Source organism: Hippopotamus amphibius, chromosome 4 (genome assembly GCF_030028045.1).
Source record: "Hippopotamus amphibius kiboko isolate mHipAmp2 chromosome 4, mHipAmp2.hap2, whole genome shotgun sequence".
Taxonomy (NCBI): Eukaryota; Metazoa; Chordata; class Mammalia; order Artiodactyla; family Hippopotamidae; genus Hippopotamus; species Hippopotamus amphibius.
The window spans coordinates 62,551,591-62,579,205 of record NC_080189.1 but is presented as its reverse complement, the minus strand read 5'-3'; the positions used below and the strand labels follow the sequence as shown (position 1 = coordinate 62,579,205).

The 27,615-nt window shown below is 34.3% G+C and overlaps 1 protein-coding gene across 2 annotated transcripts in view; it reads right to left on the bottom strand.

The window, feature by feature from the left end:
- The window catches only part of GLCCI1 (glucocorticoid induced 1), a 106,676-nt gene that overhangs the window by 34,856 nt on the left and 44,205 nt on the right, over window positions 1–27,615 (bottom strand). For both annotated transcript variants that reach the window (XM_057733280.1, XM_057733281.1), the window contains exon 3: window positions 10,486–10,572. In XM_057733280.1, the coding sequence (XP_057589263.1) occupies window positions 10,486–10,572 (87 nt within the window). The remainder of the gene's footprint in view (window positions 1–10,485; window positions 10,573–27,615) is intronic.

Genomic DNA, 27,615 nt, shown 5'->3' with positions numbered 1-27,615 from the left:
TGCAAGAATGAGTGAATGAGTGAGTGTGTGTGTGTCTGATATATAACTCACCCTACCTAGGGGTGGAAATTTTTTCTTTGTCCTGTTTATCCTTCATGGAATTGGTGGGCTTTTTTCAATCTAAAGACACACATCACATCTAGTATATTTTCAACCTTCAATAAATATCTCCTCCCTGATGCCTACTAGTCTTACCTTCCAGAACTCCTTACTCAGTCTGTTTTCCATGTTTCTTAACTCCTCTTTCATGTTTTCAACCTCTATCTTTTAAAAAATTATTTGTACATTTTTTTAAATTGAGGTATAGTTGATTTACAGTGTCCTGTTAGTTTCTGGTATACAGCAAAGTGACACAGTTATACATCTATATATTCTTTTTCATATTCTTTTCCTTTATGGTTTATTATAGGATACTAAATATAGTTCCCTGTGCTGAACAGTAGGTCCTTATTGCTTATCTACTTTATATATAATAGTTTGTATGTGCTAATCCCCAATTCCTAATTTATCTCCCCCTCACTCTCTTTCCCCTTTGGTGACCATAAGTTTGTTTTCTATGTCTGTGAGTCTGTTTCTGGTTTGTAAATAAATTCATTTGTATTATATTTTGGATTCCACATATAAGTGATATCATATGATATTTGTCTTTCTCTGTCTGATTTACTTCAGTTAGTATGATAATCTCTAGGTCCATCCATGTTGCTGTAAGTGGCATTATTTCGTTCTTTTTTATGCTTGAGTAGTAGTCCATTGTATATATGTATACAACATCTTTATCCATTCATCTGTTGATGGACATTTAGGTTGCTTCCATGTTTTGGCTATTGTAAATACTGCTGCTGTGAACATTTGGGGGCATGTATCTTTTTGAATTAGAGTTTTCTCTGGATATATGCTCAGGAGTGGGATTGCTGGATCATATGGTAGCTCTATTTTTAGTTTTTTAAGGAGCCTTCATACTGTTTTCCATAGTGGCGGTACCAATTTTCATTCCTACTAACAGTGCAGGAGGGTTCCCTTTTCTCCACACCCTCTCCAGAACTTAATGTTTGTGTACTTTTTAATGGTGGCCATTCTGACTGTGAACATCTATCTTTTTATTCTATATTCTAGAAGATTTGCTCATCCAGACTTTCTCAGTTGAGACTTTTGATTCACTAACTCTCTTTTCTTCTGTGTCAATTTAATCCATCAAAGAGTTTGTTTTTAATTTCACCAACTTTTATTATATATAAGACTTGGAAAGGATCCTTTATCATTCTGCCTGTTCTTAATTACTTCTGTTCTCATCGCAAGTTACTGTTTAAAATTCTTAAACACTCTTTTGGGATTGTGTTCTTGTCCTTATTTTCCTAGATATGACTCTAATGTATCTGCTGTCTCTTATGGCAACAGATTTTCTTACATACCCTAAAATGCGTACTTGCAAGTTCTGTGTATGTGGGAGTTTTATACTTAGCGAGTTCTTTACCACCATATTGCTTCATGGTTGCTCAGGCTAGTGCTTCAGAGTTGCGTAGCTTCAGAGCAAGTCTTAATCAGGACTTTGCTCCCACATGGGTAGAACTCTATTCCAGACACCACATCCACATACAACATGTGGTTACTATTTCCATTTTTGTATAGATGCCTGTCTGACCCACAAGAATGCCAACAGGGTCAGGTGGAGTTTTTTCAGGTCCAGTTTTACTGCCTAGAAACATGGTCCCAGTTCCCTGCTTTATGCAGATAGCCCAGTTCCAATCTCCCATTTGTAAGACATAGTTGACTCTCTTAAAATGTATAGTAATCTACAATCTCTTAAATTAGGCTTAACTCACAGAAATCTGGCCAAAACGATCCATATTTCTGGGTCAGATAACATCAACATCCACTCATCACTAAGGATTTCCCTTCTATTCATGGTCTGCAGGGGTTTTCCTTGTCTTAAATGTAGCTAAAATATATTTATGTTTTCTTTGAAAATTTTTCACACTGTAGTCTTACAAGCTTGGAGCAAAGTGGAAGCAGACTATACAGGTGTTTTCACTGACATTTAAATCAGAAATCCAGGTGCAAATTATCTGAGGGCGAGAGCATGTGACTCAGGAAGAATGGATGTGATAATAGCTGAATTTGATGCCTGGCAGGAAGCAGGTCAAAAGTTTGTTTTTTGTTTGTTTTTTTTTAAACACTGAATGTAGCATATACCTTAAAAAAATATTACTATTTCAATAACAGTTTTGGTTTTCATAATTTCCTCAGATTCCAATTCTGTCATCTTTTATAACTATTCTTAGTTTTACTTGTAGTCTTTACCCATGTAGTCATCATTTTTCCAGCCTCAGTTATATATCATACAAAATTTAATATCTACCATGGACATACCATAAAAAACCTACTAGTCTTTAATGTCTTCCCTTTTTTTTATCTTTACTGAAGTATGATTTGCATTCCCTTAACTTCATCCATTATAAGGGTAAAATTCAATAAGTTGTAATCACTTTGTAGAGTCGTACAAAATCATCACAATTCAGTTTTAGGACTTTTTCATCACCCCCCAGAATTTGCTTTGAGTCTATTTGTAGCCATTCACCCCTACCCCCACCTCACTCCCAGCCACATGCAACCACTAATGGGCTTTTTTTTTTTTATATATATAGATTTGCCTTTTCTGGCATTTCAATATAAATGAAACCATACAATATGTAATCTTATTCATCTGGCTTCTCTCACTTAGCAGGGATTGGCAAGCTACAGTCTGCAGGCCAAATCTAGCATGCCACATGTTTCTGTAAATAAAATTTATTGGAACATAACCATGTCCACTCCATATTGTCTATAGCTGCTTTCACACTACAACAGTGGAGTTGAGTAGTTGCAATAGAGGCTCTGTGGCCCACAAACCATAAAATATTTACTCTCTGGCTTGTTATAGAAAAAAATTGCTGACCCTTAACTTAGTAAAATGTTTTTGAAGTTCATTCCCATTGTAGCATGTATCAGTATTCAGTATAGTGTTCCTTTTTACTGCTGAACAGTTTGCTACTGCATGAACACACGACATTTTGTTTATCCATTTACCAAACAATGGATACTTCCATATTTTTTAGTTTTTAGTTATTACGAATAATTCTGATATGTTTATGTAAATGTTTCAATGTAAACATGTGTTTTCCTTTTTCTTATACAGAGTCCTAGGAATAGAATTCCTAGGTTATATGCTAAGTTTCTGATTAACTTTTAAAGAAACTATCAAACTGTTTTCCCAACAATGTCTGAAGGTTGCAGATGCTCTTCATTCTTGCTAACACTCAGCATTATCTGTCATTTAAATTACAGTCATTGTAGTAGGTGTGTAGTTATATCTCGTGGTTTAAACCTGCATTTGCCTAATGTCTAATGATGTTGAAGACCTTTTCACGTGGTCATTTGCCATCCATACATCTTTGATGAAATACTTCTATCAAAGTCTCTTACCCTTTTAAGTGAGTTGTCTTCTTATTGATTTTTAAGAATTCTTTATATATTCTGGATATAAGTCCTATATCAGATATGATTTGCTAATATTTCTGTCAGGGGCTTGTCTTTTCATTATTTTAGTCGTGCAGTGTAAATGTTCATTTAAATGAAGTTCATTTTTTTTTTTCTTTTATGGCCTTACTCCTGGTGTTGTATCTAAGAATGCCTTGCTTAATCCAAGGTTTTCTAGAAGATCTAAAATTTTAGAGCTTATATTTAGGACTGTGATCCATTTTGAGTTGATTTTTCTCTACGGTGAGCATCAAGGACCTAAGTTTTTTTTCTTACATATGAATATATAACTGTTCCAGTACCAGTTGTTGGAAACACTGTCCTTTTCATTTGAGTTTTGTTGGCAGCTTTGTCGAAAATTAACTGACCATAAAATATAAAGGTTTGTTCTTGGATTCACAATTTTGAACCATTTATTTATATTTCTTTCTTCTTTATGCTAATATTTTGTCAAATTTATTAATATGGATTTATAAGAAATACTGAAATTGTATCAGGCAAGTCCTTCAAATTTTTCCTTGTTTTCAAAATTACTTTTTGGCCATTCTAGGCTCTTTGCATTTCCACATAAATTTTAGGATTAGCTTTTCAATTTCTACCAAAAACAAAAACTCTGCAGGAAAAAACAGGGATTACACTGAATCAATCTGGGGAGAATTACCATCATAATAATAATATTGAGTCTTCCAATCCATGAACAAAATAAGTCTTTCCATTTACTTAAATCTTTTAAAATTTTGTCCAGCAGTGTTTTATTTTCAGTGTACAAATCTTGAACTGCTTTGGTTAAATTTATTCCTAAATATTTTAATATTTTTGATGCAACTCTAATAAATTGTTTTCCAATTTGGGGGACTGTTCATATCTAGTATCTAGACAAATACTTGATTTCTATATGTTGATCTTTTTTTCCTGCAACCTTGCTGAACTTGTATTAGTTCTGATAATGTATTTGTATGTTCCCCAGGAATTTCTACATATAGGGTCATGTATCTGTGAATAAAGACCGTTTTACCAATTCCTTTGCAACTTTCTTGCCTGACTAGAAACTCCATGCAATACTGAATAGAAGTGGTGAGAAGGTGACGTGGACATCACTATCTTATTCCTTATCTTAGGAGGAAAGTATTCTGGCTTTCACCATTGAATATGATATCTGCAAGTTTTCATAAATGCTCTTTATCAGGCAGAGACAATTCTCTTTTATTCCTGGTTTGTTTAGAGATTTTTATCATGAATGGATGCTGGAGTTTGGCAAATGCTTTCTCTGATTCTACTGAGATAATTATGTAGTTTTGTTCTTTATTTTATTAATATGGTGTATTACATTAATTGAATTTTGGATCTTAAAACAACTTTGCATTTCTGGAACAAATTCCACTTGCTCTTGGTGTATAATCCTTTATATAAGTTGCTGGATTTGGTTTGCTAATATTTTGTTAAGGATTTTTGCATCTAGGTTCAAGAGAGAATGTGATCTGAAATGTTAATATCTCTGCCTGCCTTTGAAATCAGATAACTCTGGACTGATAAAATGAATTGGGAAGTGCTCCCTTCTCTTTCATTTTCTGAAAGAGTTTGTGAAGGATTAATATCGTTTCTTCTTTGAATATTTGATAGACTTCACCAAATCCAACCCTGGGATTGTCTTGTGTGAAGATATTTAATTTCTCATTCAATTTATTTACTTGTTACATGTCTACTCATATTTTCTATGAGTTTGTTCTTAAATCAGTTTTGGTAATTTGTTTCTTTCTAGTAATTTGTGTCTTGCTAGAATTTTATCCATTTCGTCTTATTTTCTAAATTGATGACCATAAATTTGTTTATAATATTCCTTTATAATACTTTTAAGTTCTGTAAGGTTGGTAGTACTGTCACCCCTTTCACTGCTGATTTTGGTAATTTGTGTCTTTTTTTTCCCTTGGGTCAGTCTAGCTAAACGATTGTCAACTTTGTTGGTCTTTTCAGAGAACCAACTTTTAGTTTCATTCACTTTTGTCTAGAATTTTTCTTTCTCTTTCACTGGTTTTGCTATAGTCTTTATCACTTCCTCCTCTGCTTGCTTCTCATCTGGTTTCCTCTTCTTTGTCTAGTTTCTAAAGATGGAAGCTTAGGTGTGATTTGAGAATTTTTTTTTCTTATATACACACGCCACATGTAAGTTTTCCTTAAAGAATTACTTTATCTGTACACATAAATTCTAAGTTGTCTTTTTGCTTTCATTTATTTAAATCTTTAAAATTTCCTTTGTGGTATTAGGTAAGTGTTCTTTAATTGACAAATATTTGGGTTTGTAAAAGATTTTTTCTGTTATATGACTTCAGTGTTTTGTAACATACTGAGACTTGTTTTATGGCCCACTACATGATCTAACTCAGAAAATGTTTCACACATGTTTGAAAAGAATGTGTATTCTGCAGTCAGTGGGTAGTTTTTTCTATGAATGTCAGTTAGGTCAAGTTGACTGATGATATTGCTCAACTTTTCTACCTCCTTGCTGATTTTCTACCTATTTAGTAGTTCTTTCAAGTATTGAGAATAGGCTGTTGAAATCCCCAATTAAAGAAACTGAATTTCTCCTTCCAGTTTTGCTTCATGCATTTTGAGACTGTTGTTAGATATACATGCAGTTTTTGACTGCTATATCTTCCTGAAGGTATTGACCTTTAAATCATTATGAAATGTCTCTATTTGTCTTCAGTAACACTTGTCTTAAAGTCTATTTTGTCTTAATAAGTTTTCTTATCATTACTGTTTTCATTGTGTATCCTTCCCCATCTTTTTACTTTCAACCTATTTGTGGTTTTGAATCTAACATGTGTTTCCTATAGACAGCATGGCTGAGTGTTGCTTTTTTATCCAGTTTGACAATCTCTGCCTTTTGAATAAGGTGTTCACTCCATTCACATTTAATGTAATTATTTTAATAACTGGATTTATGTCCTGCCATTTTGCTATTTTTCTACTTGTGTCCCATCTTTTTTATGCCTCTCTTCCTCCTTTACTGCTTTGTGATATTTTTATTATATCATATTAATCCATTTCTGTTATTTTTTATTTTCTATTCTTTCAGAGTTATTTTGTTAGTAACTACTGTAGGGATTATAACATGAATTTTCATTTATTATAATTTACTTCAAAATATTTAATTCCAGTAAAATAGAAACTATACTCCAAAATATGTCTTTTCCCTTGTTCTCTTTTACGTTATTATTGTTATATATATTTAATGAATATGTTATAAACCCAACATAAGTGTTATAATTATTTTATATAATCTTATGTGTTTTAAATATGTAGAAAAATGAGAGAAATGTATGTATAGACTGTTTTATATTTACCCACATATTTGCCATACCCAACACTCTTCAAATTCTTCCTATCGACTTGAATTAAATTGGAGTCAGTATCTTCAGTATTTCTTGTAAGACAGTCTAGAAGCAGGAAATTCTCTCAATCTTTATCTAGGAATACTTCATTTCACCTTTATTTTAAAAGACTAGTTTTTCTGAATATAGAATACTTGGTTGATATTTTTTCTTTTAGCATTTTTTTTAAAAAAATAAATTTATTTATTTTTCTTTATTGGCTGTGTTGGGTCTTCACTGCTGGACGCAGGCTTTTTGTAGTTGCAGTGAGTGGGGGCAACTCTTCATTGCGGTGCACAGGCTCCACATTGTGGTGGCTTCTCTTGTTGCAGAGCATGAGCTCTAGGCGCATGGGCTTCAGTAGTTGCAAGACACGGGCTCCATAGTTGTGGCTCGCAGGCTCTACAGTGCTGGCTCAGTAGTTGTGGTGCACGCGCTTAGTTGCTCCATGGCATGTGGGATCTTCCTGGACCAGGGCTCAAACCCATGTCCCCTGCATTGGCAGACAGATTCTTAACCACTGTCTTTTAGCACTTTGAATATGTCATGCTTTATGGTTTCCACTGTTTCTGATGAAAAAAATCAGCCACTAATGGTATTATTGGTCCCCTATGTGTAAAGAGTTCTTTTCAAGATTTTCTCTTTTCCTTCGGCTTTCAACAGTTTAACTATGATGTGTCTATGTGCAGCTCTCTGTGTTTTCCTACTTGGGGTTTGTTGAGCTTCTTGAATCTATAGATTGTTTTTCCATCAAATCTGGAAGGTTTTCTGCCATTATTTCTTCAGATATTTTTTTTAACACCCCTCCCCTCCCCTCTCCTCTCCTCTCCTCTCCTCAGTCTCCCATTATGTGTGTATGTATGAACTTAATGTTTCCCCACAGGCCTCTGAGGTTCTTTAGACTTTTTTCAATCTTTTTCTCTCTGCTCTTTCAGAGTATATAAATTCTATTGGCCTATATTCAAATTCAGTGATACTTCTGCCATCTTAAATCTTCTATCAAACTCATCTAGTGAATTTTTCATTTTAGTTACTATACTTTTTAACTCTAGAGTTTTTGTTTGTATATTTTTAATAATAATTACATCTATGTGGAAATTCTTTATTCACTGAGTCACTATTGTCCTACTTTCCTTTAATGCTTTAAACATGGTCTTCTTTAGTTCTTTGAACATACTTATAATAGCTCCTTTGATGTTTTAGTCTGCTAAATCCAACATATGGAGATACTCAGACACAGTTTCTACTGACTTTTTTTTTTTTCCTTAACTGTGGGTCATCTTTTCTTGTTTCTTTGCATATCTCTAAATTTGTTGTTGAATGTTGAACATTTTAGATAACGTATTGGAGCAACTCTAGATTCTGATTTCCTCTGAGGGTGGTTGATGGACTAAAAGTCTGTTTTCCCCACAATGTGTGGTCACTGATATCTCAACTCCATCTCCCCCCCGCCCCGCCCCCAGTTTTCTTTTTAAGACTGGCTTAAGACATTTTAAAGCTGGTCTCCAGTGTTACCTTACTATTTAGCCAAAAACTATTCAGAGATTTTACTCAAACATCTCAATCCAGTAAAGCTTCCACTCTCAGGATGTGTGTGTATTTGAATGAGGATTTGTGTGTGGAATGAGGAGTGCATTCAAAGTCTGGGCTTTTTACAAGTTGGCCTCAGATTTTATTACTACTGTTTGATCTCCTTTCCATATATTCTTAGGCTCCACTAACCAGTGATACATGGGTGACTTAGGCCCACTTGATATTCTGCTATGCCTGTCTATAGCCTCCAGTCAACCTGGGATATGTCGTGAACTTATTAAGCCCCCAAGATTGTCTTACCTCCTAGAACTCTCTATAAAATCCTGCTATTCCATGACTCTGCTGCTTGCCACACATTAGACCACAGTCTCAGACTAGCAGAGCCACTGGTCCTCCCTATTTGTTTGCAACTAAGATCACTATTTTAATCTGTAACACTCCCTTATCAAGTGTTTTCTCTCCAGCAGGGGCAGCAAAGCTTCCGGTTTTTAAGGCCTACCCCATCCTGGCTGAAATGCCACACCAATAAAGTTGGGGATGAGGAATAGGCAAAGAGGCATAGCACCAGGTAAGAACACCACAAACTTGTGTTATTCTTACCCTGAGTTCAGTACTTGTTATGAATAAAACTTCTCAATTTATTTGGTTGATTTCCAGAGTGCTGAATTTGTTTTGATTTATGATTGCTTTGTGAGGAGAGTAATTAAATCTCTCACTCAGTCATGTCAGCCATTCCTTTTTTAATAGTGTATATCATGTATTGCTGTAGTCCAAAGTGCAACTATACCAAATCTTGGCTGTAACTTTGAGATTGTGTTACCTCTGAGAAAAAAGAGCAAATTTACTTTTTATTCAATATTACTCAATATTTTATGCATATAAATAGATATGTACCTATTTTAGACTAGATATATTAGACTCAGCTTTCTTTCTTTATTGTTGCTGTTGAGAAAAACTGATTTTGTGCATATGTGTACCATAGATAGGAGTTGAGGATTTCTCTACATCAATAATATAAGAAGTTACTAAAAATGTAATACAATCATAAGCAAAATCATGCTAATAGACTACTGTATCTATTCAGTTCAGGCACCACACTATATGAGAAATACTGATAACCTATAGTACATGAAAATGCTACTAAGAGGTATGGAAACTATGGCATATGAAATATATTTGAGAGAAATGTCAATATTTACCCTGGAGGAAAATAACATATTGCAAGCCTTTCAAATATTTAAATTAGACTTATTCAATATTGATACAGAGGGCAGAGTCAAAACTTAGGGGTATAATTTTGAGTTCATTATAGTACAAAATAAACTATTTTAACAACTTAAGCTGAGACAACCGAACTGGTTTGGTTCTCTTGCAAATTGATGAGCTTTTCTCACTGAGAATGACTGTAACAGACTAGATGAACATTTTCTATGGAGTGTTTATATAGAAGATGGACTAGATGACCTTTCAACTTGAAGTTTCTGTAATTTTATAAAAGCAAATAAAAGAATTTAGATGGATAAAAGATAACACTACAGGATAAATAATCAAAAATATATTAATATATAAAATTTTCATAATTAGGTTATTCGTAACAAATAACGGAATGGGTTATAAAAACTATTTCTCAAAGACATGGATTCCACTGTACTATTGAGTCTCAAAGGGCAACAATATGCTGGATATTAAAAAATTATAAGAAGCAAAAAACACTATCCTACCTTTGTAAAAACTCTGATCTATAGTTCTAGTTGCTGTAACTCAAAAACAAAAAAGGTAAAGTGGGAACAAAAAATAACTGAAATGAACAAGGCAAAATTACATCAAATCAGACTTTATTCTGTAAAGGCAAAAGCTGAGTGGATACATAAGAAATATTTATAAAGAATATGAAGGGTACAAATAATGTAAACTCAGAATTGTTGACCAAAATGTGGAAGGCAACCCTTAAAACTCTGAGAGAGATAAGTTTATCACAAATACAGGAAGTACCATTATATTTGGGAAATAGTTAAGATAATTTGCTAGGACTAAAGCAGAATATAGACTGAAAACAGAAGTAACTTACCTCTTTTAGCTGATCAGCACTCCCCCATGATGCGGAACGCTGATGTGATCTCTTTTCTGTGCCTTCTTCTGCCCAACAGCTAGGTGTCTTTAAAAAAATAAGTAAATAAAATAAAAAGTAAAGAATTTTGTCTCTATTCCTTAATCTCACAGCAAATGAAACTTTTCAAAATCTTAGCACATACCAATTAAGGAGTTATACTGAATACTAAAATCCCTTTAAAGCTAAGACTGTCATGACCCTGTGAAATGTGTATTATTCTGAATTAGATATGATCAATCTAAGATGTCTCTGAGTAATATTCAAAACATTTGGTTTTTTACATCAACATTAATAACTTAAAGTTTTCAAATTCAAAGAGAACTGTGAAATATTCATATTGGTGTTTTTAAAGAGAATAGGCAAATAATTATGAATTGATATTTTACTAAATAAAACAGAAGTAAGATTAACAGAATGTACTCAGAAGCAGTGGGGTTACAGATGACCTACATGTCAAATACCTAGTTAGGTAAAGGGCTGAATGTACTACTCTTTCTATACTCAGGAAAGAGAGTGTTAACAATAGCATCCTTTTTTGAAAAAAAAGGTACTGATGAACCCAGTGGTAGGGCAAAAATAAAGATGCAGACATAGAGAATGGACTTGAGGACATGGGGGAGGGGAGAGGTTGGAACGAAGTGAGAGTAGCACTGACATATATACACTGCCAAATGTAAAACTGATGGCTAGTGGGAAGCTGCTGCATAGCACAGGGAGATCAACTCGATGCTTGGTGAAGACCTAGAGGGGTGAGATAGGGAGGGTGAGAGGGAGGCTTCAGAGAGAGGGGATATGGGGATATATGTGTAAATACAGCTGATACACTTTGTAGTACAGCAGAAACTGGCACAACATTGTAAAGCAATTACACTCCAATAAAGATGTGAAGGAAAAACACAAACAAAAAAGAATACTGTTTTTTTGAAAAACATCAAGCATCTTTATATAAGAATATAGTTACGATAAAAATGCGTTATAAAAAAATACTAAAACATTAAGCTAAACTGACTATAATTTAAAGCAATGCTTCTTAAAAAAAAAAAAAAAAAAAGCTACGTCAGAAAACAGAATTGCTTTTACCTAAAACCTCATTTTCAATGATTTAACCCATAATAGACACTACATCCAAACAACCACAAAACACTTAATGCCAAATAGTAAGATCATTTAGTAGTTATATTAAAAATAAAAAATACTGAACTATCATCCTTAATATATGAGAGACTCTTAGTATAATGCAACTTAGGGAACATTAAAACCACTATTTTAAGACAGACAAAGGGTAATGGTTATCGTATATAAATACTGGGTTGACCAAAAATTTTGTTCTGGTTTTTCTGTAACAGCTTATGGAAAAACCCAAACAAACTTTTTGGCCAATTCAATATAAATATATATGACTTCAAAAATTATTTTTTATTACATTCATCATTTGTATTGAGGCTGCACCTGTGATTCTACATAACACTAACACACAGCTTCTTATGAAGAAGCCATGAGTTCTGTACAATTCAGAATGCTTGTGGACAATGCTTTAAATAATTACTACCTCTTTTTTTAAGAATCTTTTTTTATATATCTTTATTGGAGTATAATTGCTTTACAATGTTGTGTTAGTTTCTACTGTACAACAAAGTAAATCAGCTATATTTTTACATATATACCCATATCCCCTCCCTCTTGAGCCTCCCTCCCACCCTCCCCATCCCATCCCACTAGGTCATCACAAAGCACCAAGCCAATTAATTACCACCTCTTAAAAGTAATAATACTCCAAAATAAAACCAATAACAATTGAATGCTAGTTGAATAAAAATACACACAAACTGCTTAAACAGTTCAAATACTAAAGTGGAACTATTTACTCATAATATTGAGTAAAATATTTTACTCAGTTGGCAAGTGCAAAGATAAAAGGTATTAATATATTAAATAAAATGCTTGCAAATAACTATTTAGTTATTAAAATTTCCTAATCTCAGACAAGGAAAACTACTCTGAAAATAATCCCAAGTAGTCATATCTTTAATAATTTATGCTAAAATTATTCAATTATGATAATTTGTTTTAGTCAAACTTTTATTTTGAAAATTTATATGCCTTAATATTTTTTTTTGGGGGGGTACACCAAGTTCAATCATCTGTTTTAATACACATATCCCCGTATTCCCTCCCTTCCTCGACTCCCCCCCCTCAAGTCCCCCCCACCCTCCCCGTGCCTTAATATTTTTTAACTTTCTAACAAGCACAGGCATTACTCTCATCAAAAATCAAATGATTAAGGATCACAATGTTTAAAACTCAAATGTATATTCACAGAAAATGAGTCAAATTTCTGGCATGTTCCATAATTTTTTAACAATAACATAACACTACTTTCATTTTGTATAGCTCTAACTTTTTCAAAGGATATTTACATAAACAGTATCTCCAACTTAGAGATAAATCAATAGCCACAAAAATTCTGCAAATGCCTTAATTCTGCCAAGCACACCAGTGGCAAATGAAACTAAACTGAAGGTCTCTCATCTCAGAGTATCTTCTTTCTTCCTATTGTCATTCTTTTCTTAAAAACTGAATGTGAAACCTATGTGATTATTTCAGAATGCAATATTGGTTATACAAAAGAAATACATAAAAACTAACTACAAAAGAATACCTATGTTCCTAAAATCTATCTAGTAAAATATATGTTTTTTTAAAAATACAAAACCACTGGAAGAATCCTTTCAGTCATGTGGCTATAAAATTACATGCATATAAAGTATATTCCTGATAGTTTCAACTTTTCCAAAAAATACTCCCCAAAGAATAATTTCATTTTAGTTGCATATATACACAAATATATTCTAAAGACTGCATTGTCCAAAACAACTGCTACTAGCCACGTGTAATAATTTAAATTTAAATTAATGAAAATAAAATAAAATATAAATAAAAAATTCAGTCTCTTAATCTCACTTGCACATTTAAAATGCTCAGTAACCACAGTAGCTAGTGGTTACTGGCTGCCATACAGAACAGCACAGATATAGCACATTTCCACCACTGCAGAAAGTTCTATCGAGAGCAGTGTTTTATACATTTAATCATTGATTTTTAAAAAGTTATTTTAGTCAAAGCAAAACCAAAGATGGCTACTTGGTCTTCAAGTCTATTTAAAGCTCATGCTTGTGAAGTCACAGAGGATGAATTAATTTGTATCCAATTTGTTAAATATGAGTATTTGAGAAATGTTTTACCATTCAAATTAGAACACTGTAAAGTAGCAAAAGTTCTTTGCTTTCATATTAGCAAGTGATTCCTTCCAACTGGCCTGATATTCCAGCCATTAACCTAGAGTAGAATTTTATGAACTGTGCTGCATATAATACTGCTCGTGGATATTAGTAAAAAATACATGACAAAAGAATTCTATGGTCAAATAAATTTGGGAAATATTACATACTATACTCCTGTACTCAATGTACAATGCAATTAGCATTTCAAAACTCAAATACACACATACACACACACTTTTTTAAAAACCTGCTTTACTTTCTCTTACTTATATGACCTCAGAACACTTATTTTACCCTTATAAACATCATCTACAGACAGCTTGGAAGGAAATATAATCCTCAATAAATTGGTATTATATATAATAGCTTGCTCTTCAGCCATCATACTTAAAGGGATTCTTCCTTTCTAGCTGCCTCCACTTAAACTACAAGGGAAGAGAAAATGAACCCTTCATACTCTTGAGTAATGCAGAACCAAAGTCTATTTCTAAGCCTGTAGACAAAAAGGTGTTTGGCAAACAAAAACAAAAAACAAAAAACCAACCAACCAACCAAACAAACAAAAATCCCCTCTACATGAAAAGGATACCTATAGGTAGAAGAGGCCATTATTTAATTTTCACCTCACAGAATTATCCAAAGTCCAGCCCATGAAGCTTTGAAGCTTTTCCTCCAACCCCCAGGCCCATGCTCCTAGTCTGGTTTCCTGTGTGATGAATGCCTCTTCTCTGAGTGAAATAAACAGAAAACAGTCCTACTGCACAGGAGTACACACTTGTTAAGACGATTTTTAAAGGGCAGTTTTGGGTTCATAGCCAAACTGAGAGGACATTACAGAGATTTTCCATATACCACTCACCCCCACACATGCACCACCATCCTTCACCAGAGTGGTACGTTTGTTACAACTGATGAATGTACACTGACACATCATTATCACCCAGAGTCCATAGTTTACATTAGGGTTCACACTTGGTGTTGTGCATTCTATGGGTTTGGACAAATGTATAATGACATATATCCATCATTATAGTAACATACAGAGTATTTTCATCACCCTAAAAATCCTCTGTGCTCTGCCTGTTCGTTCCTTACCATCTCCAAACTCTTGACAACCACTGATCTTTTTACTCTTTTCATAGTTTTGCCTTTTCCAGAATGTCAGGTAGTTGGAATCATCCAGTAGGTTGCCTTTTCAGAGTCACTTCTTTCACTTAGTAATATCACATTTAAGGTTCCTCCATGTCCTTAGTGCTGAATAATATACTCTTGTCTGGATGTACCACACTTTATTCATCCATTCACCTATCAAAGGATATCTTGGTTGCTTCCAAGTTTGGCAATTATGAATAAAGCTGCTGTAAATATCCGTATGCAGGTTTTTGTGTGAACATAAGTTTTCAACTCCTTTGGGTAAGTACCAAGGAACATGAATGCCGGACTGTAAGGTAAGAGTATATTTAGTTTTGTAAGAAACTGCCAAACGGTCTTCCAAAGTGGCTATACCACTTCCTAGTCCCACCAGCAACATATAACAGTCCCTGCTGCTCTGCATTCTGGTCAGCATGTGGTGTTGTCAGCGTATTGGATTTTGGCCATTCTAATATATGTATAGAGGTATCTTGTTTTAACTGGCATTTCTCTAATGACACAAAGCATGGAACATCTTTTCATATGCTTGTTTGCAATGAGAATGTCTTCTTTAGTGAGATGTCTGTTAAGGTCTTTGGCCCATTTTTTAATCAGGTTGTTTTCATATTGTTGAGATTTAAGAGTTGTTTGTATATTTTGGATGAGTCCTTTATCAGATGTGGACAATAGGTACTTTTGTTATTTATATCTTTATTCACAGAGTAGCAAGGGCAAATATGCTTTCCTTCTTTACCAATTTCAAAACAGGTCAAACTAACTCCTAGAAAGAAAATATTCTTTTTCAATATGCAAGAGCCTAGAGTCAGTTCCAAAAAAACCCCACAAGACAAAAAACTAATCACTTCACAAAATTACCTTAATCTTATTTAAAACTTACTTAAATCCTATGTAAAACTTTAAAATCTATTTTTTGTATGGTTCACCCTTAGCCTTGAAATTTATTATAGTTTATAATCTATTATGGGAATATGATTGCTGACTGCTAATTATTTTACTGTACTTAAATAGATGATCCTTAATATTAAGGTACTGATAAACCTGGCAGGAAATGAAATGGAATTACATGAAAAATCAATAATTACATTAATAATTAAGATTATAGTCTGATTTTAAGTTACAGAAAAGTTTAAAAAATAGATAATGGAGATAGGATTAAGATGGTGGAGTAGGAGGATGTGCGCTCACTCCCTCTTGCAAGAGCACCAGAATTACAACTAACTAATGAACAATCATCAACAGAAAGACACTGGAACTCACCAAAAAAGACACCCCACATCCAGAGACAAAGGAGAAGCCACAATGAGACGGTAGGAGGGGCGCAATCGCGTTAAAATCAAATCCCATAAATGCTGGGTGGGTGACTGACTCACAAACTGGAGAACAGTTATACTGCAGAAGTCCACCCGCTAAAGTGAGGGTTCTGAGCCCCACATCAGGCTTCCTAACCTGGGAGTCCAGCAACAGGAGGAGGAATCCCCAGAGAATCAGACTCTGAAAGCCAGCGGGATTTGATTGCAGGACCTCCACAGGACTTGTGGAAACAGAGACGCCACTCTTGGAGGGCACACAAAAAAATGTGCTCACCAGGACCCAGGGGGAAGGAGCAGTGACCCCATAGGAGACTGAACCAGACCTACCTGCTGGTGTTGGAGGGTTGCCTGCTGAGGTGGGGGGCAGCTGTGGCTCACTGAGGAGGCAGGGGCACTGGCAGCAGGGGTTTTGGGAAGTGCTTATTGGTGTGAGCCCTCCCAGAGTCTGCCATTAGCCCCACCAAAGAGCCTGTGGGCTCCAGCACTAGGTGGCCTCAGGCCAAACAACCAACAAGATGTGAACACAGCCCCACCCATTAGCAGACAAGCAGATTAAAGTTTTACTGAGCTCTGCCCACCAAATCAGATTAAAGCTTTACTGAGCTCCACCCACCCAGCCCTACCCAGCATCAGTCCCTCCCATCAGGAAGCACAAAGGAGGCTCCTAGATAGCTTCCTCCACAAGAGGGCAGACAGCAGAATCAAGCAGTATCAGCAGTATTTTGTCTTGTGGAACTGAAAATCACAGCCACAGAAAGAGAGAGAAAATGAAAGAGCAGAGGACTTTGTACCAGATGAAGGGACAGGATAAAGCCCCAGAAAAACAACTAAATGAAGAGGAGATAGGCACCCTTCCAGAAAAAGAATTCAGAATAATGATGGTGAAGATGATCCAGGACTTTGAAAAAAGACTGGATGCAAAGATCAAAAAGTTTACCAAAGACCTAGACGAATTAAAGAGCAAACAAACAGAGATATGCAACACAATAACTGAAATGAAAAATACACTAGAAGGAACCAATAGCAGATTAGCTGAGGCAGAAGGGCAAATAAGTGACCTGAAAGACAGAATGGTGATAATCACTGATGCAGAAAAGAATAAGGAAAAAAGAATGAAAAGAACTGAAGACAGCCTAAGAGACCTCTGGGACAATGTTAAACGCACCAACATTCACATTATTGGGGTCCCAGAAGGAGATGAGAGAGAGAAAGGACCTGAGAAAATATTGAAAGAGATTATAGTTGAAAACTTCCCTAACATGGGAAAGGAAATAGCTACCCAAGTCCAGGAAGCTCAGAGAGTCCCAGGCAGGATAAATCCAAGGAGAAACACACCAAGCCATATATTAGTCAAGTTGACAAAAATTAAAGACAGAGAAATGTTATTAAAAGCAACAAGGGAAAAACAACAAATAACATACAAGGGAACTCCCATAAGGGTAACAGCTGATTTCTCAGCAGAAACTCTGCAAGCCAGAAGGGAGTGGCATGATATATTTCAAGTGATGAAAGGGAAGAACCTACAACCAAGAATACTCTACCTAGCAAGGATCTCATTCAGATTCGATGGAGAAATCAAAAGCTTTACAGATAAGCAACAGCTAAGAGAATTCAGCACCACCAAACCAGCCCTACAACAAATGCTAAAGGAACTTCTCTAAGCAGGAAACATAAGAGAAGAAAAGGACCTACAAAAACAACAACAAAACAATTAAGAAAATGGTAATAGGAACATACATATTGACAATTACCTTGAATGTAAATGGACTAAATGCACCAACCAGAAGACACAGACTGGCTGAATGGATACAAAAACAAGACCCATATATATGCTGTCTACAAGAGACCCACTTCAGACCTAGGGACACATACAGACTGAAAGTGAGGGGATGGAAAAAGATATTCCATGCAAATGAAAATCAAAATAAAGCTGGAGTAGCAATACTCATATCAGATAAAATAGACTTTAAAATAAAAAATGTTACAAGAGACCAGAAAGGACATTACATAAAGATCAAGGGATCCATCCAAGAAGAGGAGATAACAATGATAAATATATATGCACCCAATATAGGAGCACCTCAATACATAAGGCAAATGCTAACAACTATGAAAGAGGAAATGCAAGGCAGAAATAAAGACACAGATGTAGAGAACAAACACATGGACACCAAGTGGGGAAAGTGGGGAGGGTTGGGGGGGAATGAATTGGGAGATTGGGATACCAAATTGAACACTCTAAATATATGCTGTTTATTGTCTGTTAACTGTATCTCAATAAAAGTTCTTAAAAAAAAATAATGAGAGACCATTATTTATAGGTTTGTCTTTTAGAGATTTGATTTGCTTTTGACTAATAAAATTTTTTTTAACTTTTTAAAAACTTTTAAAAGATCATTTTGAAAAGACTATCCTAATGAAGCATTAAAAAGGGGCACAAAAAGACTGCGATTCAAATATTATGTTTTGCTTTTCTGGTAACAGTATATATGTCGTTTTATAACCAGATATGAACATAAATTGCCTCTCCCCAGTTAACAAGGAGGGTAGAAAAGGAAGCGTTCACCTGAAAAAAACTTTAGGAATTCAGTGATAGCAGTTACACACTCAAGTTTTTTCATTGCGATCCAGCTACGCACTAACTTCTGTGCTCTTTCTGTGAGATCACTCTCAAAGTGTGGTCCCTGGACGAGCAGCGTCAGCACCATCTGAGAACACCTTAGAAATGCGAATTCTCACACTCAACAGCATGACTTAATCTGGAATTCTAAGATAAGGCCCAGCAATCTGTGTTCTAATATACTTGCTCATTTTTCTTATAAGCTATTTTCCATTAATAAGTATAACATCAATTGCATATAATTACATCTTTTGAAATTAACATAAGCTAATGTAAATATTGTCTGCGGCCATGTAAAAAGTTATGTTGCTAGAGAGAAATTTCTCTTTACCAAGGAACATTAAACAGTAGTCTCCAGCAAGGACTAAGATATGCCTGAGTATTTAAGTAAAATGTATAAAATCCATGTCTCTTTAGGCCTCCGAAGTGTTCAATACACAACTGAATGAAAGTCTGTGAGGTGATGATTTGTGATTTTCTAGATTATTAACTAGGGAACTTACTCAGAAGAGTTAAAAAGTTATATTTCTGTTTCCAGATCTCAAGGTGAGGGGGAGAGAGGGTGTTGGTGGTAAATCTCTGGATTGCAATTTTTAAAAACAGGAAATACCACAGAAATCAACTATTGCATCTGTGCTAGACATGATAAAAGTATTTGCCTTACTCTGTAAGAACTGTTAATTTGAGAAAAAGCAATCATAAATGTGCCCCAAATCTTAAGAATATTCACAGTAGATCTATTTCTAAGAATTAACCTGAGATGTATACCAAGAGAAGCACTGGAAATAAATGCCTATCAACAGAGGCAAGAAAAATCGTGGCACATTCTTATAATACAGAAAAACCACACTACATGGACTATAATCCCACTTTAGTAAGCGAATAGACACAAAGCGAAAAAGACTTCAAAGAGAGATTTCAAAATATAAATAGTGGTAAGAATTGTAGATAATTCTATAGTATATCATTTGTTTTTTTTTTCCAGCTGAGAAAAATCAAGGTTAAAAAAAGACTTAAAATCATGTTTAGGAATACTTAGTGGCATGAGTAAATGTTATGATTTATTAAAAAGGTTACAAAACACTACCTATAGTATCATATGAACTCTATTTTTAAAATGGTCTGTAATTTTAAAATTTTTATTTATTTTTTAAATGTAAATTATCAAAATATAAGAGGATATGCATCAAAATGCTAAAAATGGCTGTCTGGATATTTACAGTTATAAGCAACTTATTTTGTGATTTTTGGTATTTTCCAAATCTTCTGCAATGACTGCTGTTTCAAAATTAGAAGCAGGATTTAAAAAAAATAAGATAGCTATGTAATAGACTCGGTAAGTGTGGATGTATATTTACTCTGAGAAAGCCCAACACAGAATTACAAAAATTCTAACTTTAGATGCAAACCTCAAATCTATCTTGGAAGACAGATTTCTTACATGTTAAGATGTTAGTATAAATCACATAAAATATTTTTCACTAGTCAGGCTTTCCTTCAACTAGGGGGTTGGGGTTCTCTCACAACTGCAAGTGCCTATTATGTAGTTTATCACTGGCTATGGGAATGGAGTTGGAGGCTTTAGAAAAGCTGAAATATTTAAGTGTTTAGAGTAACTGAAACTGAAGGTAACTGAAATGTCCAACACCTAGAAATATTAGTGGAAAGTTATTGATGAGAATATTGACAGGAAATTATACTTCACTTTGGATATGCCTTTCATGTTGTACTTTAATTGTATGGAGGGAAAAATATCTGTAAAAATGTTTTCCTTAAAAAGTTAAACATAGAACTACCATATGATCCAGCAATTCCTAGAGAAATGAAAACACAGGTAAACACAAACTTGTATGCAAATGTTCATAGCAGTTCACCAACTCACGAATGTACAAATAAACTGTAGTATGTCCATACCATGAAATATTATTTGGCAATACAAAGGAATGAAGTACTGATACCATGCTACCACATGGATGAAACTTAAAAATACTATACTAAATGAAAAAAGCCAGAAACAAAAAGTGACAAATTTTATGAGTCCATTGATATGAAATGTTCAGAATATGCAAGTGTAGAGAGGCAAAAATTAGACTACTGGGTGCTTATGGCTGAGGAAAAGAAGACTGGAGGGGAACAGTGCGTGATTGCTAATGGGCACAGCTGGTTTCTTTTCAGAGGGATAGAAACATCCTAAAATTGACTATGGCAATGGCTGCACAACTCTGAATATATTAAGAACCATGAACTGTACACTCTAAATAGATGAACTGTATGGTATATGAATTATATCTCAATAAAACTGCTATTAAAATATTTATGTCAAAGAGGAAATTATAAATCAATCTCATTTTTCCATTTAAAAAAAAGCCATGTATTGCTGAACCTGAAAGTCGCAAGCACTGTTTGTATTTTCTCAAAAATAATTGATATTTTCTGTCATGTTTTTCTTGCCAAGTTTCAAGTCACACAGAGGCACTAGTCAAGTAATATAATAGAAAAGAGTAGGAGGCACTGGGTATTAATAATCCATCCAGTCAAGTTTCTCAAGTCATTCTGAGAACAGTTAACAAAGGAACTAATGTAACATAAAATAAACTGTATTTCAGAAATACTATTCTCTGGCTTCTTACAGAAACAGTTATTAAATAGAATCTTGATAAACAACCAGTTTCTGCTTTAACTGATAGGAGATGGTCATATGAGGAATTAAAAGTATCAACAATATTTCAATTTATTTCTTGGTATTTACACTTAATAATATCCATTCTGACATGTTCTATCACTATTATTGTGGATAAATTTAAAACCAAATGATGAGATCTAATTTTCAGTTTTTAGAGAGTACTGAAACATTCATTCTTTAGTGTTACAGTTTTTAAAAATACAATTTGCTTTGGTGGCTGGGTTTCAAAAAACTGATTCCACTTGTAAAAATAGGAAAGCAATTTTACTTTTTCAAAAGCGATATTTCCAAACACTTTAAAAAATACATTTAACGATTGCACTGGATTATAGCTGCCTCAGTATTATCCAACAGATAAATTACTTTTATTGTTTCTTAACAGCTTTTAATGTTTTTTAATCTCTCATACCTGACAAAAAATCAGCAACATAGGTGACTACTAGATATCTACCAAAAATATTTCCATACCATTCTGAAATCATAAAAACTAATAGTGCTCAACTGATGATGGCATGAATATCATCAATGGGATACTTAAGTAATGATAAAGGGAGTAGGAGTGTCTGTAGCAATATAAGTCCACGCTCCCATACTTGGACCTATAAATCTGAAGTACCATTTCTTATGTGTAAGACTGCACAGTGGAAAACAATAGCTACTTCTGACTGAATGCATCCTGATCTACCAGGAATTGTTTAACTGAGTTTCAGAGCCCTATCATGCCCTGGAGTTAGTTGCACCATTTCTATGCCATTTCTTACCAATCCAGACTTAATGTTCATAATTGCATAATCAATTATTGATACTAGTAATCGCCTCCACTCATTTCAGTATTATTATATTTAAACCTGCTGACAGTAAAATACTATAGATTCCAGTACAAAGGCAGGAAACATTTATCAACATCTACTATCTCTTATTTACTGTGCTAGAAGCTTAACAGGAATTATTTTATGTGCTCCTCATTGTAATAGGTACTAGTGTTATCTCCCAAAAGCTTTAAGAATTTCAACAGCACAAAAAACTGTTTTCACTTGGTTTATACTAATGTTTCCTACCACTATGATGTGTTCTATGCCAATTATTTATTCAAAAATTTATACCAAGTTATTAACTTGAGTCATGCTGCTTTCTCATACTACACCCTTAAGTACAATCTAATTCTTAAACTCTTAAAAGCTTAATGTCTCTAATAAATGTCTTTCTAAGTAAATGCTGTTTATTATTATTACAGGATTTTTGAAAGAAAATTGATGGATTTTAACATATAAAAGGTTGAGAACCAATGTACCAGATAACAAAGGTCAAGAAGATAGAGTAAGAGGATTATTCCAAATAAATACAACCTATTTCACAATTTTACCTAGAGCTAGTTTAGGGGTAAAGGTGAGGGAGGAGATAAAGGAAAACAGGTTGTTTCTGTTACCTGTTAAATGTTTCTGCTAATGGGAAGAAAACTGGGTATATGGGCAACAGGAGTATGGGGAAGGCTCTTTGCTATTTACCCTCTATTTTTGATTTAAATGAATACATTAACTATCACAAACTAATAATTGAGTTTCTGGTAATTTTAGAGATAGTACTTGAAACTGTTGAGTAACACAGCAAATATTTTAGCTATGGATTTAAATTTTTCATCAGTACAGATGAGTATATTCCTTTGGCAACCAAAAATATTACTACCTAAATCTGGACCATGACTACTATCATGTGGATTGTTCAACTCTAGAATTATACAGTCCTCTGTCTTTTAATTAGCTAATGGCTGAAAGAAAAAGTAAAGACTATCCTGTACAAGATAGAATCTTTATAAACTTACTCAAGAGCCAGTTGGGGACCAGCTCCATAAAAATAACAATTTAGGTCCTTGGAATGCAATCTAGGAGGTCAAGATGGCCAAATCTTTAGACTTGCTTCCATTTCAAGAAAAGCTCCCCACCACCGCCCAAAATTGTTCCAGCAACTACCACTTCTTAAATAAACTTCAACAGAAGCTCCTCAACAAGGGCACAGGAAACCCAAACAGCTGTATCAAGTATGACTTTTGGTCAGGAAATGAGTTTCTGATCAGAGTGGTAAAACTGAAAGTTCTCTTTTATATCTATTACTATTTGAGATATATCGTCTACTCCCTTGATTAAAGTCCTCCCCAACCAAGCTCCTTTCATGAAAGAAAGAAAAGGATAGAGTTTATTAAATTTGTAAATTCAATAGCATAGAATTTATATATTTTAGTTTGGAGTTGTTAACTTTATCAAATGTTGGCTAAAGTCAAACACTAAGTACTTATTCCAGATCTATTTCTTAAAAATAAATATAAAAAAAATTTCTAGGGAAAAATGCTGGCATAGAGGTAGGATCACAAAGCTCCATACACTCAAACTTAATGAAATGAAGAAAAATAAATTAAAAAGTTACATTATTTACTTTTTGGCATGTTTAAATGTTTCATACTGTAGAATTTGAAAATTAATTAAAAACAATAAACTATCAAAGAAAAACATCGTCTAGAGAAAAGAAAGCAGAAGTATGCAGAATTTCATTTAAAAATCTAACCACTCCATTTCTTACCCTTCAAAGAATACAAGAGGTAGATGAGAAGTTCTGAAATCTTTCTCTAATACCAGCTTTGCATATTTGAATGAGGGGGATAGAAAAGTGATCAAAGTGGAAGGACTCATATAGAGTAAAAGCTACTCTCACCTTAACGGGCCATCAGATATTTTTTAAAAAGCTGTCAGGTTTACCATGTCATTTTTCCCTAACAAAGAGAAGTATGCCAGATAACTCAAAAATATATACATAAATGGCTCAAAGCTAATTATTTCCAACAATAAGCAAGATTTATCAGAACAGAAAGACAAAAGACAAAAACACTAAGAAGTAAAAACCATGGGAAACAGGTGGGAAGAAAGAGGAAGACATTTCTATTTGAAGTTCCCCTTTCCAGCTGTGAATTAAGAGTGCCATGGCCAATATCCAAACATCCACCTATCTTTAACTCTCTGCTAGTAAATGCAAATAATTAATAGTAATTACTTACTGACAATGTGTCAGTCATTACTTTTAGTATTTCAAATGCACTAACCCAATTTAACCCTTACAACAATCCTATGAGGTATAATATCCCATTAACAAATGAGGTAACTGAGGCAAAGAGGTAATTTGCCCAAAATTACAAAGCTAAAAAATGCTGGAGCTAAGTTTCAAAACCAAGCCATCTGATTCCCAAACCAGAGCTCTTGGCCAATGAAAAGAAAACAGAATTTACAATATTAATTTATATCATGAAAAGGTTAAGTTCAGGGAAAAAATATTAATCAAGACATTGAGCATTCTGTAACAATAAACAGTGCCAACCATAAGAAAGACTTAATGGACATACATCTTTAAAACATGAAAATATAAGGCAATGACCACTGGAAACAGAAATCAACAGAAATTTTAACTCAAGAACATCCAGCTCATGACAGAACATACAGACATAAATAAAGAGGCCTACATGGAAACTGAATAATATAATTAATAAGGTTGAACTAATATGTAATGAATTCTTTATCTAAAAGTGAAGACTGTACCTCATTTTCAAATACAGATAATTAAGAAAAAGACAAATCATATATTAGGCTACAAAGAAAATTTCAATGAAGTTTCCAAAAACCAACTAGTCTATACTCTAATGCAATAAAACTAGAAATAAAAGTTTTAGTAGGAAAAGAAGCTTTAACCACTTACAAGTTAAAAACAAAACAAAAAACTCTCCTATGCTAAACAGGATATCAAAACTGAAATTGCATACCTTGAAAATACAAATAATGGAAGCATTATATACTAGCTAAAGCTGAGTTCAGAAGATAAATCTTGGCATAAAACACTTATATTACTAAACAGTAAATACCACGAATACAAAAATTAAGCATTCATCTTCAGAATCCAGAAAAAGAAAAATACACATGCCAGGAAGGCAGAAGAAAGGCAAAGACAGAGGAAAGTCAGAGGGCAGTGAACTAGAGAAAAGAAAAACAGGAAAATAAATTCAACACTTTAAAAAAATTTCAAAATACTATATAACCTAATAAATTTAATCACTCAAACACAAATATACAATATTAAAAATGAGAATAGGAAAACAACTGCAGATATACAAAAAAATTAAAAGAATTACAGAAAAGTACTCTGTGAAACTATGAAAATACACTTGAAAATTTGGATGAAATGGATCATATTCTAGGAAACAATAGAAAAAACTGAACAAAAGAAACAAAAGAGACCAAGAGCCATGGAATAAACTGAGATTTACTAAAGAGCTATAACCCAAAAACATACTAGTCAGCTTCATAGGGAAAATTCTTTCAGACCCAAGTAATAGATAATAGAGATCATATTTACACCATGCCAGAGCAGAGGAAGGAAATCTTGCAAAATCTTTTGATGAAGCAAATACAACACAGAAATCTAAGGATTACATTATGACAAAGAAAAAATTTCAGACCTCATTTCTGAATATTGAAACAAATATAGTAAATTTTAAACACTTCAATTGCCACTGTATATTTTTTTAAAAACTCAATAAATGAATAGTATTCAATTCCAAAAATGTAATTATGACTAATTAAGTAATCTACTTAATAAATTAACCAAATTATAGGTTATGATAGTGGTCCCCAACCATTTTAGCACCAGGGACTGGTTTCATGGAAGACAGTTTTCCACTGAACTGGGGGGTGGGGGTGGGGAGTGGTTTCGGGATGATTATTGTAATACATAATGAAATAATTATACAACTCACCATAATGCAGAATCAGTGGGACCCTGAGCTTGTTTTCCTGCAACTAGATGGTCCCATCTGGGGGTGATCGGTGACAGTGACACCTGAAGTATGCTGCTTATGTCCGGTCTACTCTGTCATCTTGTTTTGGTTGCTGTCACTGCAGAAAACCCTGCTTCACTAAGATAGCATATTGGAAATGGAAGCAGGCTTTTCAGTGCTTTTGTGGCAATCTCAGGATATTCCACCTTGACTTTAATCCAGAATCTATGGAGATTTGAAGTTGTCTCAGACGTACTTTTAAGGCCACTGTCATTTGCGATCTCAAGCAGTTGATCCCCTTCTAGCACAGACAAAGTCGATTCACCTGGCTTACTCACAAATGGGTCTCAGATCCATTCCTTCCCAGTTCGGGGGTCTTTTGTGGTTGGGAAGTAGTGCTCAAACTCTTCTGAAAGCTGAGATAGGTGATAATGCACCAGCTGAGAGAAAAAAGGCCCTGGCTCAGTCTCTTTCAAAATCTCTGATAATGTTTGAAACATGTCAAAAATCTCAATGTTCACTTGTTGCCCCCATAATTCCAGTCTGGCTTTGAATGCAGCTACTTTATCTGCCGAGTTGAACACAGTTGTCATTCTCGCCTGAAGTGACAGATTGAGTTTGTTGAGCAGGTTGACTATATCACACAGGTAAGCAAGTTTTGTGACCCATTCTGTGTCACTGAAATGTGCTGCCAGTGATGACTGTTTTTCTAAAAGAAATCTCTAGAGCAGCTCTCATAACTCAAAAACTCTGGCCAGTGATCTACCTTTAGAAAGCCATCTCAACTTCTGTGTATAAGAGAAGACGTGTGTGCTCTGTGTCCATCTCCTCACAGAGCTGTGTGAACAGACATAAGTTAAGGACACATACTTTAATGTGGTTGATAATTTTAATCACATCCTGCAACTAGATGGTCCCACGTGGGGGTGATGGGAGACAGTGACACAACGTTGTTATGTTCAGGTGACATTTTTCTGCTAGCCAGCATTTCTCTATGGATGACACAGTGCGTAGACTCACATTCAGAAGTGACCTCTTTGACCCGAGTAATGAAACCAAAAAGCTGTCCAGTCATGGCAGCCACTCTGTCTGTGCATATACTGACACAAAATGACCAATTCAGTTTTCCTGATACGTAATCATTCAAAGACATGAATAGTTCTGTAGCTGTGGTGTTGGTTGGCGACAAAAGTGCACATAATATATCTTCATGCACATCCTCCTGAAAAATA